The sequence below is a fragment of the Dendrobium catenatum genome, unplaced genomic scaffold (assembly GCF_001605985.2).
Source record: "Dendrobium catenatum unplaced genomic scaffold, ASM160598v2 fragScaff_scaffold_166, whole genome shotgun sequence".
Lineage (NCBI taxonomy): Eukaryota > Viridiplantae > Streptophyta > Magnoliopsida > Asparagales > Orchidaceae > Dendrobium > Dendrobium catenatum.
The window spans coordinates 449,229-462,304 of NW_021318628.1; the positions used below are offsets into that span (position 1 = coordinate 449,229).

At 35.2% G+C, this 13,076-nt stretch overlaps 1 protein-coding gene across 2 annotated transcripts; it reads right to left on the bottom strand.

Annotated features, from left to right (window-relative positions):
- Positions 1–8,733: 8,733 nt before the first annotated feature.
- Positions 8,734–10,905, bottom strand: LOC110104109 (rust resistance kinase Lr10-like). Of its 2 annotated transcripts, XM_020833083.2 has the most exons (4): positions 10,731–10,905; positions 10,203–10,542; positions 9,932–10,131; positions 8,734–9,856 (listed from the first exon to the last, which is right to left on the bottom strand). In XM_020833083.2, the coding sequence occupies exons 1-4, from the start codon at positions 10,777–10,779 to the stop codon at positions 8,754–8,756; spliced, it is 1,692 nt and encodes a 563-aa protein (XP_020688742.1). In that variant the 5' UTR covers positions 10,780–10,905; the 3' UTR covers positions 8,734–8,753. The 2 variants fall into 2 exon arrangements, with proteins under 2 accessions (XP_020688742.1, XP_020688741.1); XM_020833082.2 differs by having other exon boundaries at positions 10,203–10,904.
- Between the last annotated feature and the right edge of the window lie 2,171 nt (positions 10,906–13,076).

A 13,076-nucleotide genomic window follows, 5' to 3' on the forward strand; every position in this document is an offset into this window, starting at 1 on the left:
TCAAGTTTGTCAGTCCATGAATTTTATCCATACCTGTTGATTTGAAGGAGATATTTCTTAGTTATTGGAGAAGGCTTGATGAGTTGTCATGAGCAAAAAAAAAAAAATGCATTATTGATTGTAAATTTTTTGGCAAAATATGGTATGTTTGGCATAAAATCAAGTTTATGAATTTGAGTTAAAAAACTCTTTTGAAGGATTTGATGGCATATAGTGGGGATGTTGGAAACTCTTTTGAAAGTAATCATGTGTCTTATAGATTCATAGCAATTCATATTGTTAAAAGCATGCTTAGTTATAAAAATTCATGGATGATTAAATATCTCTATGCCTTCTTTGAGCTTGTTTTCTTCTCTACTTGATTGAGTTTTGTATGAAAAGTGATGTTAACAATTGTGTTGAATAGTCAGGCGTATTTTCTTGCAATGTGGGAAGGATAAATGACATCAAAACTCCTTTCTTATAATTATATTTTAGTTGAGTTTCAATGTCAAATGAGTTGTTTGTCTGTTGCTTGGTTGGGAGAAGTATGATCTTGGTTTTTATGCTCAAAATGTATATGGTTTTGATGTCATTTATGTCTATAGAGGGTTTTTAAAATGAAGAACTAAGATCGACATATGGTGTGCTTATAGTTGAATCGAGCGCCTCGATGAGAATACAAGAAGAGAATACAAGGAAGCAAGAAGAGAATACAAGGAAGCAAGGAAGAGAAGGAAGAGACTCCTCGACCATCGCCGCACTTTCACCAGCAGAAGACCGACGTCAGAGTTTTGCCCGATCAGCAATTGACACCAGAATTAAGCAAGAAGAAAAGTAAGAAAAGGAAGAGAAGGAAGAGACTCATCCTCGACTACCACCGTACTTTCACCAGGCAGCTGACCAATGTTAAAGTTCTACCCGAATGCTGACCAATGTCTTAATTATGCCTGACCACCAACTGATGCTGGTGTTCTGCCCGTCCACCAATCGTCATCAGATTTATATCCCACACCGGACTTTCACTTGTTGTCAGAATTCTGCCCAACGCTGAACTTCAACCAATTGTCAAATTTCTACCTGACGTCAGACTTATGCCAGTCACGGGACTTTTGTCCGTCGCTGGACTTCTGCCGAACATTTTGTATTAAGGTGTGTTAAATCCCTATTATCAAAAGTTCGTTCAATAAAAGAAAGTTCAGTTTTAATACCATTTATTTCACGTGAAGGAGGTGAATATCCTTCTTTAACAAGCATCCACATACGATAGTCAATTGACTGTAAAAACGTAGATATGCGAGTTTACCAAAAATCAAAAGGAATATTATCAAACAAAGGTGGTCGGGTAATGGAATACCCTTCCGCTATATTATGATTATTGGAGTTAGCCATAGATCGAAATTCAAAAGTTTTCAAAAATATTTTTATGAATCCCGCTCTGATAACACTTAAAAGTTCGTTAGGGATGTTAAGACCTTATGAACTAGCCTGAAACTAAGCAAGAGGTGGGGGGGGGGTGTGAATTGGTATTTTTAAAAATTTCTTAATCAAAACACAAAACTCAAATCACAATTCATCACAAAGAAAAGTGCGGAAATTAAAAACGGAAAAAAAGTAGTAAAAGAACACAGAGATTTATAGTGGTTCGGTCAACTCGACCTACGTCCACTCCCTGGAGGCGCCCTCCGGGTATTGCAGTAAACTCAGTAACTCTCATTTTGCTCCCACAGAAAGGTGGAGAAGCCTTTACAAAACCTCCTTTCCTCTGACCCCGCTGAGGCAGATAACCCAACTCCTTTTGCTTCCTCCTGAAGCAGGCAAAGAATCTCGATCGATTGTTGAAGTGAACCTCTCTTAAACCTCTAAGAACAAGGGATGATAATCGAAGAAGAAGACTTGGATCCTTTCTTGGAGCAACCCTTGTGAAACCCCTCACAAACTCTCCCTCATAAGATGCTCTCTCTCTCTCACCCTCACTCATCCTCTCCACTAGGCACTCTCAGGTCAAGACAGTAGTAAAAGATGTCTAAAGGGTAGAACAAGTTCTTAAATAGAAGAGCATCGGAATAGCTCATTAATTTCAACTTGCTGACTTTATCGTCCAGGATGATATGAATATCATCTTATACGATCAGTGCAAATTAGTCTCAATCAGTTAGGACGATTTGGGACGATCAGAAGATTTTGTTCATATCGTCTAGGTTGATTAAATATTGTCCTATATGATTAGTTCAAATCACAGAATATCAGCTTGACCATCGCTCTGAATGGATGTCTGGACGATTAAAAAATAGCTTAGTCGTCCAGGACGATCTCACGATTGTAATGGACGATGAGTTCAAATCTGTGAAAATCATCCAAAACATCGCTCTAAATAGACGTTGTCTGATATGTGATCATCCAAGAAAAGCTAAGGTTTTTGCACTGATCGTCCCAGACGATCCTGTGATCATCCAGGACGATATGATTGTATCAATCAAGCCTTAATTGCTTTCCTTAATTATCAGATTAATTTAGGCATAATTGTGCTACATCATCCAGAACACCGATGTCCAAAAATAAAGAATATCTAAGATCTGGCGGCTGATTCTTTCTTATTTTAGCATATCGTTCCGGCCGATACAAATATCATTCAGGACGATGTGCTTAATGACAGCTGCCTTAACCAGGAAGCCCTAATTAGGGTTTCTATTTTTGAACAGATCGTCCAGGACGATTTATGGATCATTCTGAATGATGTTACCAAAAATAGAAAACTCTATGAAATAGTCAGAAATTCTCCCAAAGTGTGTGTGTGCAAGGTTACTTAGCATCATGAACCACATCTTTTACAATAGACTCAAGAAAAGGGAAAAATATAAACTGACTCATGTTTGAATAGTCCCAATCTTGAGCTGGTTCAATTTGCAGTCTTGTTCTTATGGACCTGAACTGTTAATAGTCAAGGCAGTCATAGAGAAACAGATGTGTTTGCTATCATCAAAATTCTATTTCTTGAAATCAGATACGCAACAATAATCACAAAGAAATGCAACACAGGTTAATGAAATAAATAACCAACCAAACCCAGGAAAATAGACAGGCCCCAGCAATAAACTCCTAGGAACTAGCCAACAAGCCCGCACCAGCCAACCAAATGGTCCAGGAAACCATCACTCAATAGGCACCAAAATGCCCCCAAATAAAAGCCAAAAATAGGGCAGCTAACAGGACTATAGAAACAACCACAAATAAATACAAAAAGCCTTAAACAAACCAAGGAAACAGTAAAATGAACAAAGAAAAATGAGCAACAAGCAAGGCCACCCAAGAACCAATAACCAAAAGACAAGGCAACAAAAATAGATAAGCTGGCAGATACCAAACCAGATAACCAACAATAAACTAATACAAGCAGCACCATTAAAATTTAATATAATGTAAACCAATTTTATCCAGTCTTAATATGCCTTTCAAAGGAGCAGGAAGGTTAGAGGATGAGAAGTCAGCTATAGACTCCAAGCCACACCCCCACCTGGCAATCCAATTAGCGCATTGCATTACATTCCTTTAGGACAATGAAAAAAGAGCAGTTCATAAGTCTTAGTAAATTTTTAATATCCCTCATAATATAAAACATGATAGAAGTACAAACCGTATCATCCACAGAGTTAAAAGATTGTAAGCAATAATTAGAGCCAACTTCAATACCAATATTAGTAAGATCAAGAGAAAATCAAAGTCTTAAGCCATGGAGCATAGCAAAAGTAGTAACATAGTTAACATCATAATTAAGTAAAGGACCAGTAAAAACCAAAATAAAATTACCATGAGAATCTCTCAAGACCCCAACACAACTCACATTGGAATCCATGATAGCACCATCCACATTTAGCTTATAAGAGTTAATAGGGGGCTTAGTCTAATAAATAAATCTAGGTTCTTTAGGAAGATTATCCACCTCTAACTTAAGACCTAAATCAGCTATAATAGAAAAATAATTTTTAAAGTTCTTGACAGAGAGCAACTTAGCAGAATAAAGATCAACAACCTTGTCTTTCACATTTTGGATAATTCTATGATGGTTCATAAACACGCCAATAAAATGAGAGTTTTTCCTATCCAACCATAAATACCATAAGATAAGGGAAGGAATAATATTTCTAATATGGCCTTTGGGCTTATTAAACCAACAATTAAGCATAGCTTTAATAGAGAATTTGGCATTAAAATAATTTAAATGAAAATTTTCATCAAAATAAGACCAAGTTTTTATAGCTAAAGGACCAGAGAGAAAAACATGATGCATATTATCTATATGATAACTACATGGGCACTTAGACGATAAGATAAAGCCTCTTTTAATTAAATTATCATCCGTAGATATAAACTTATGTAAAATTATCCAAGTAAAAATAACAACCGTGGTAGGAATGCTTTTATGTCAAATCATATAAAAGATCTTGAAAACCTCATGCTTGGATCTAAAGAAATGCCAAGCATCCTTTAATCTAAAGTTACCATCTTTAGTCAAAGCACATAACATAACATAATTAGAATTTGTGTTCAGAGGGAGATTCAAAATTTGTTGAATAATAGAATCAGGAAGAACACTAGAAAGTTTCTCATAATCTCAACAATTGTTAGTAAGGAAATAATTCACCTTAACAGTCGCAGAGGAAGAGGTATTTGTAATAGAATTAATAGATTGGCCCCCCAACCAACGATCCTGTCAAAAGAAAATATTACCACCACCAAGCCCCCAATAGATAAAGGGCTCAACAACCCTATTTACTTTGCAAAGACGTTGCCACACTTTAGAATCACCTTTGCTAAACTAGCACGTAGTCGAATGTTTACCCCCACAATATTTGGCAACCATAAAAGTAGCCTAAAGGCTCATATTAGTATGAAAGTTGTACCATAACTTAAAATAGAAAGCATGGGATAAATAATTCATAGTGTTACACCCCAAGGTCCCTTCATCCAAGATACCACAACATTGGTCCCAAGAGGACTAGTTAATTTTAGAATTGCTACTAGCCCCTTTCCAAAAAGAATTATTGAAAATCCTGTCAATCCTGTTACAAACTGCCTGAGTAGGAAGCAAAGTTTGAAAAATATAAACAGACAAAGAGCAAAGAACATTTTTAATGAGAATTAATCTACCTCCAAAACTCAAAAAATTAGAATCCCAAGACAAAGTTTGTTTTGCACAATAGTAATTAAATCATCAAAAAGAAAAGTTTTCTTTTTACCCTTAAAAAGAGGCACCACAAGATACTTCATAGGCAAATGGTCATGACTAAAATCAGTTAAATTTTTAATAGCCACAATACAATCATTAGGCGCTTTCTTGGAAGAAATAGAGAAACACTTATGTTTATTTAGAGGAAGGACACTAACCATTTCAAATTTGTGAAAAATACTCATGAGTCTGTTAAGTTTATTAAGCGAAGCATTCATAAAAATGATAAAGTCATCAGCCAAACATAAATGAGAGATAGAACAACCACCCAAAGTTCTAAAATAGAGGCTAGGACAATTCTCAAAAAGGTTGGCAAGACCTCTAGAAAGGTACTCTGCAGCAATAATGAAGCGGGCAAGAGATATAGGATCACCGTGTCTTAGCCCAAGGGAAGCTTTAAAAAAATCATTGCTCTTACCATTAACAATGATAGAAAAGTAGGGGCCTTTAATGTTGTTTTTAATAAAATTGATAAAATTCAAGTCAAAGCCAAACAATTTCATAAAATTACAAAGAAAATTTCAATCAATGTTATCATAAGCCTTGGTAATATCAAGTTTCAAAATCATATTTCCACGTCTAACTTTAACATGAAGATCTTGACAAAATTCTTGGGGCCAACATAATATTATCAGCAATAGCACGCCCTTTAACAAAAACCTATTTAAAAACGATAGAAAATTTTAGGCAAAAACAACGTTAAACGGTTCATTGGGATTTTAGAAAGTAGTTTATAAAAAAAAGGTGCACAAACTAATACGTCTAAAATCATTCCAATTACTAACAAAGTTATTCTTGTGGATAATCCCAATAGAAGTAGATGTAAAAAACTTAAGAATAGAATTACAAACAAAAAAATCAATAACAGTAGAAAAAAGATCATTACAAATAATATGCCATGATTTCTGATAAAACTTAGTCGTAAAACCATCCGGCCCGGCAACTGAATCATCATTCATACCAAGGATAATCTCTTTAACCTCCTCAAAAGAAGGAGATTTAAAAAAAAAAATTCATTATCCTCTTGAGAAATAAGGTTAGGGATGATAGAAGGATTGTCAATAATAGTCAGACTAAAAGCCTTATTAAGATTATTTTGAAAATGATGGATAGCTAAATTAGCAATTTCCACATCATCCTCAGTAACAGAGCCATCATCATGATTAATTTTATGAATACAATTAATAGCACGTTTCCTCTTAACCAAAGCATAGAATTATTTAGTATTGCTATCACCTTCAACCAAATGTTTAACAATAGCTTTTTGTTTTTGAAAATTTTCTCATGAGCTTGTAATTTACAAAAGCAATCTTTAGCATCTCTCAATAAACTAAAATTTATATCAGAAGGCACCAATTGACACTAATTCTCAAAAGCATTAACTTTCTCTTCAGCATTTAAAATGTTAGAGACAAGATTTAAAAACAGTATGATTCCATCATTTTAAAACTTGCGTGAGCCTTTTTAGCTTAAACCAAAATCTCCTCATGTTAAAAATAGAATTATTCGGATGTAAAGGAGCATGCCAATTTTTCTAAACCAAGTTCATAAAATAATCATGAAGCAACCACATATTTTGAAACCCAAAATTGAGAAGGAGAGTCCATAGATCTAGTCTTAAGTCTAATAAGCAGGGGAGAATGATCAGAGAGGGTCCTGCTAAGATGCTCAACTGTAGTAGAATCAAAATAGTTAAGCCAGCAATCATTAAATAATACTCGATCCAACCTTTTCCATAAAAGCCCACAGTTCCAAGTGAATTTATTACTAGAGAAGCCAATATAAATTAAATTACAATTCATAATCATATTATTAAAATCCTCCATAGATTGATAGATAGGGAGAGAGCCCCTTATGCTCTTAGAAGATTTAGAGATAGTATTAAAATCCCCTCCAACAATTCCGAATAAGTTACAAATACTATGAAAGTTAATGATTTGATTCCATAAAAATTTTCTTGTATAATGAGAAGAAGCAACATAAACAAAAGAGGCATAACATTCAAAATTAGAACTTTCAATACTACAATGCATAACTTGAGTAAAGTCTCCAATAATATCTATATGAATATGATAATTCCAAAACACCCAAATTTTATTGGCCACATTCGAAATATCATATTTAAATCCCAATAATTTAGCAATACTAAGTAACTTATCAGAGGAAATAAGTCGCTCAAGCAAAACAAGAATAGAAATATTATAAATGAGGCATAAGTTTTTAACTCTTAATGTAGGAAGGACACCAAATACCCCTAACTTTCCAAATAATAGCATTAAACATTAAAAAAAGAAAATTAATGAGAAGTATGCGAACGAGTGGTTCTAGGAGGTTGTAAAATGAAGTTCTTGTGCTTCTTACCTCTCCTACTATGAATCATGGAATAATTAGTGTCATTATCATCTCTTGCAAAACATTTAGCCATCATATCCATATCCTCCGTGTCAGTAAAATCATCACTATGATATTGATAATTCAAAGAAAACTTATTGTCATTAATCATACCTGCCTGCCCCCTCTCAAGAGGCATTTCATCTTCCTCATAGAAAGCACCATCTTCCACAATGGTTTTATTGCTCAATTCATTACCACAGTTATCCTTCACCACACCAGTTTGGTCAATCTCCTAGACATTCACATCAAGTTGAGAGAGCTCCTTATTAGCACAATTATTTTTTAACTAGACGGCCTTCACATGAGGAAAGATCTTGTTAGAAACAGGAGGAGCATTATCAAAGGATGAACTATTATTTAGATTAGTAGCAATACTTTGTTCATCCATATTTTGACAAACAACATGTAAAGAAGAGGTAGAGTTAAGATTAACTTCCTGAACATGAATCAATTCATCACCATTACAAGAATTTCAGATTAATGAAAAACTAATAAATAACATCCAGATTAGGCCGCCTAAGAAGGAACTCGCCAATCAGCGTAAGAACAAAAGGAGCAACCAACATCGAAACCATAGAGTCATCAAACATCAAAGCCGGACAACCTTTAAAAGAAGTATGAACAAACTGAAGTTTGGCAGAAGTAGAAGAACCAGCCAAAACCTCCTTAAACAACTGGGACTTGCCATTCGGAAGCACAACAGACGGAGGGATAGATAACAACGGAGTCGACATCTCTCGAAAATAACAAAACCAGAAACAAAACTACAAACTCAAATGAAAATAATATGAAGCAAACACAAAAGAAAAAAATCGAGCAGAAAAAACCACAAAATCCTTTTCCATGGACGAAGAGAGAAGAGCTTGGGAACGAAAGCCCTAAATCACCTCCAAATCGCCAGAAGAGTAGAGAGTATTAAAAAAATGGAGTATTTGTAGAATATGACACAAGCTTATCTTATATCTAATGAAAATAGATCATATTTTCAACAACTTAGCTTTGATTTTTATAGAAGTAAAATATAATACTCATCACATTTAAATACAAAATATGATTTAATAGAATGTAAAATATAATATATAAAAAATAACCAATAATGAGATTTTACGGGTAATACTAAAAAGTGATACACCTTTTTTATGTATTACATGTTCTATAAACTTATTGATAATTCAGATTCAGAGTAATCCATAGAAAAGTATATTGAAGACACTGGATCTGAAGAAGAGAAGAAAGGCTTTGGTGGCATTTGTAAGGAATCCACATCAGCTTCTAGCATTTCCAAAACATTAATCATGGAAGGGCGATCTATAGGCCGTGTTTGAATACAGCTCAAACCCACCTTGCATAGCTTCCTCTCTAAATCATCAATCTCAGAAATGTCAAAGTTTTTAGACATTTCCATCTTTTGTAGCTTATCATAAATCCATGATGGATAGTAAACTTGACTAGAATCATCTGCTTTCAGGTTAGCATGCCTACGCCCACCAGCCATGTCCATTAGAAGCATGCCAAAGCTATATACATCTGATTTATGAGATATAGTCCCAAAACTTCTAGATATTAATTCAGGCGCAATGTATCCAATTGTTCCTCTAGCAGCACTGATTGAGACAAGACTATGGCCCTTAGGGTGCAACTTTGCTAAGCCAAAATCAGAGATCTTTGGTGTAAATTTATGATCCAAAAGGATATTATGAGGCTTTATGTCAAAGTGCAGAATCCCCATATTACATCCTTGATGTAGATAATGAAGTCCCTTGGCCACAGACTTGGCAATCTCAAGAAGCTTCTCTATGTTGAGGAATCTATTTGCCTTGTTTGAATTAAAAATGTATTTATCAAGAGATCCATTAGCCATGTACTCATAAACCAGAGCTCTATAAGATCCATCAACACAAAATCCCACAAGTTGAACTACATTTACATGATGAATCATACCAATAGTTGATACTTCATTAATAAAATCCTCTCCATCACCCATGGATTTCCCCAACATCTTTACAGCTACCAAAATATTGCCAGGGATTCTTCCTTTATAAACGGACCCAAAGCCTCCTTGTCCTAGCTTCTCTTTGAAATTGCTTGTAATTGTGATAATCTCATTGTATGTATATCTTGAAGGTGAGAGGGCTTTTTGGTTTTGCAGAAACCTCTCAACGACATCAATAGGCTTGATAAGCTTGAATAAGTTGTATGCAAGGAACGAAAGAACACATAATGGTGCAAATAGAAATCTTCCGATTAATAATAACACTGCAAGAATATAATTTGGCCGTCACTCAACATTTTACAGTTAATTCAAAGTTTTATATGAAAATATGTTCCTACCTAGTATTAGGAGTGTTATGTCCAATACTATGATAACTACTGCTGCTACATAGAAGGTAAATATTAACTGACGGTACCGCTTGTCATGGAGACATGCCAAGAAATCAAATTCAAAATGGAAATGTCTTATCACACCATATGTGGTCATGACTTTTACTCCATTAATAACATTTGATGATTCCCACTCAAAAAATTTTGTACTGCATTTAGGAAATGAAGATTAGAAGTAAGATAATATAAAGTTTGTATGTGTAATTTTTTGTATACTTACAATCCTGCAGTTTTAGCGCAAATGTGGATGGCATCTATCATTGAATTAATAGGAGGGTGCCAATTAAGCGTAAAACCTAGTTTGAGTTGATCAAACTTGGTAAGTCCATCATTTTCGTTCAGTGGAATAGTGTATAGAAATTGACAATTTTCTGGGAAGTATCCAACATAAAAAGAAATAAATGTCGCATAGATAGTAGCGTTGTTCTTGCTGAGACAAGACAAAATATTTGAGTTTGATTGATTGAGCTTTACTGAGCAGCTAATAAATGTAACTTGATCTTGATAATAGAGCTCGGACCAAAATGTTTCACCCGAATCACCTGGATATATTGATCCACCTGGAAGACCGCAGTTGTTGTGAAACAAACCAACATCAACAAGCATGATTTTATAATCACGGTATGATATATCTTTGACATAATACTTCCTTTGATGGATATCTAATATTGTATTGTTGCCTTCGCAGTTGAGTTCAAAATCAGAACTACCACATTCAATCGGATCACCTCTAAGGTGGAAAGGATACCTGATGTTTTGGAGGCTGCCGCAAGATGATGAGCAACTTTCTTTGCCATGGCTTATGATTATTTCCGTGAAAGAGAGGAAAATCAAACAGAAAGACAATTCCAAAAGTGATGGCATCCTCTAAGCTTCCCTTATTGTTTCTTCATTCAGGTGTAGAGGCTTTGGCATCTAACTATTAATTGAATGATTTTATAATATGATGAGAAGGTTGTGGTCGTCATCAAATTTAATTGACTTTTTATAAGTCTTTTTTTATATAAATTTTTTAGTTTGAATCTGCGCAAATTTTTTATTTTTAATGGACTTCTGAAGCAGCCAAATTTGAATGCCTCAAGGATATAAAAGTCAAGTACGAGCCCTACAAAAGAAAAGGAGCTGTACGATATGATGTGTTTTTATATGCTTTCATACGAAACTGTGATGTAAATTGCATAATGATAATTTATGAAGTAAGAAAATATATAAAAGTAAAAAAATAAATAAACAACATATATTCAGTAGAATAATTTACCTTTTTTTTTTTCTTTTCTTCTCCTGATTATCAATCTCATTTGGTTTGCTTTTCCTTACTAGAAAATAATAATCATGTATTAAGAGTTATTTTACTAATTTGCAACATATATTTTATTTTATTAGCCCAAATTTTATAGACTTTTCAAGCAACCAAGCTTGACTGCTTCAAAAGCAAGAAATTATGTTCCTTAGTAGAGTTCATGTACTTAAGAGTCAATTTATGGGCCATACAAAAGAAAAGGATGGCGCTTAATTGCTTCGTTGTCCAATATATACAACTTGGTCACATGATATGAAAGTTTTTATACACTTTTATACGAATGTGAATTGCATAATAATAATTTAAGAATAAAAATATTGAATAAAAATAAAAATGAATAAATATATATTCCAGAGATAAAGAGCCCAACTTAAAGATTTTTTTCTTTTCTTGTTTATGGGATATGATTTTCTTTTTCTTGGTAATATAACTAGAATAACAATTATAAAATAAATAAATAGTAGTTATAAAAATGATAAAATCCTTTTATTTAACCCAATTACTTTTTAGATATTAAAAATAATTACAAATGATGCTCTTTCTCCTGGGGAAGACATTGGATCAATGCAACAACAGAACGTCATATAGAGTAGTTTACATTGATGGGGTTGGATGAACCGAATGTCTTGAGATATATTTTGTAGAGAGTGTTGGCCAATTCATTCGGTTCGTAGGATTTTATTTGGGCAATAGAGGTTGGAAGACCATATTCGACAAGTGACGGAAGTCAGCAGGACCATAGTTCGCAATGGTGATCGATGGGACTGTAATCAGTGTGCGACAGAGGTCAGGGGGACAGCAGCCAATGGGTGGCAGAGGTCAACATAGTCGGTAGTGATGGGGGTCAGGGGCACCATAGTTGGTGGGAAACTAGGTCATAGGGACTATAGTCTACAGTGATGGAGGTCAGCGGGACAGTAGTAAGCACGGGATAGATATTGGTGAGACCGTAGTCAGTGGGCTATGGAGGTCAAAGGGATCTTAGTCAATGGGAAATCAAGGTCAGAGCGGTCATAGTTGTTGGGCAATGGAGATCAAAGGGATCATTGTCGATTGGCGATGGCGGTCAGAGGGATCATTATTAGCAGACGACGGTGGTAGAAGGGACCATAGTTGGTGGGTGATGTAGATCACAGGACTATATTTGATGGGCGAGGTAGGTTAGAGGGATCATATATGTTGGGAACAATGTTTGATGGGGTAGTCGGTAGGTGATAGAGGTTAATGGCCACCCAATCGGCAGGTAATGGTTTTCAGAGTGACCATAGTATGAGGTCGATGGAATTCAGAGGGACCATTGTTTGTTGGAGACAGAAGTCGGAGGGATCGTAGTTGGAAGAACCATATTCGATGGGAGATAGTTGCTTGAAGGACCTTAGTTGATGGGCTATTATGGTCCAATGGATCGTAATTTGTGGGAGATAGTGGTCAGAGGGACCTTAGTGAGGGGACCATTGTGGTCAAAGGGACTATTCTCAAGGGGAGATGGTGGTTAGAGGGATCACTATCAATAGACGATTATGGTTGGAGAAACCATCATCGAGAGGAAATAGTGGTTGGAGAGATCGTAATTAGTGGGTGATGGTGGTTGATGAGACCATCATGGGTGGACAACGCTGGATGAAGGGACTGTTATGGCTAGCGATGATGGTTAGAGGGACCATAGTCAATGTGGCATGGTGTTTGATGGAACAACATTTTTTGGTGAAGGTGGTCATAGGGACCATCGTGGGTGGGAGACGAAGGTCGTAGGAACTATAGTCGGTGGGTGATAGAGGTTTGAGCAACCATAAT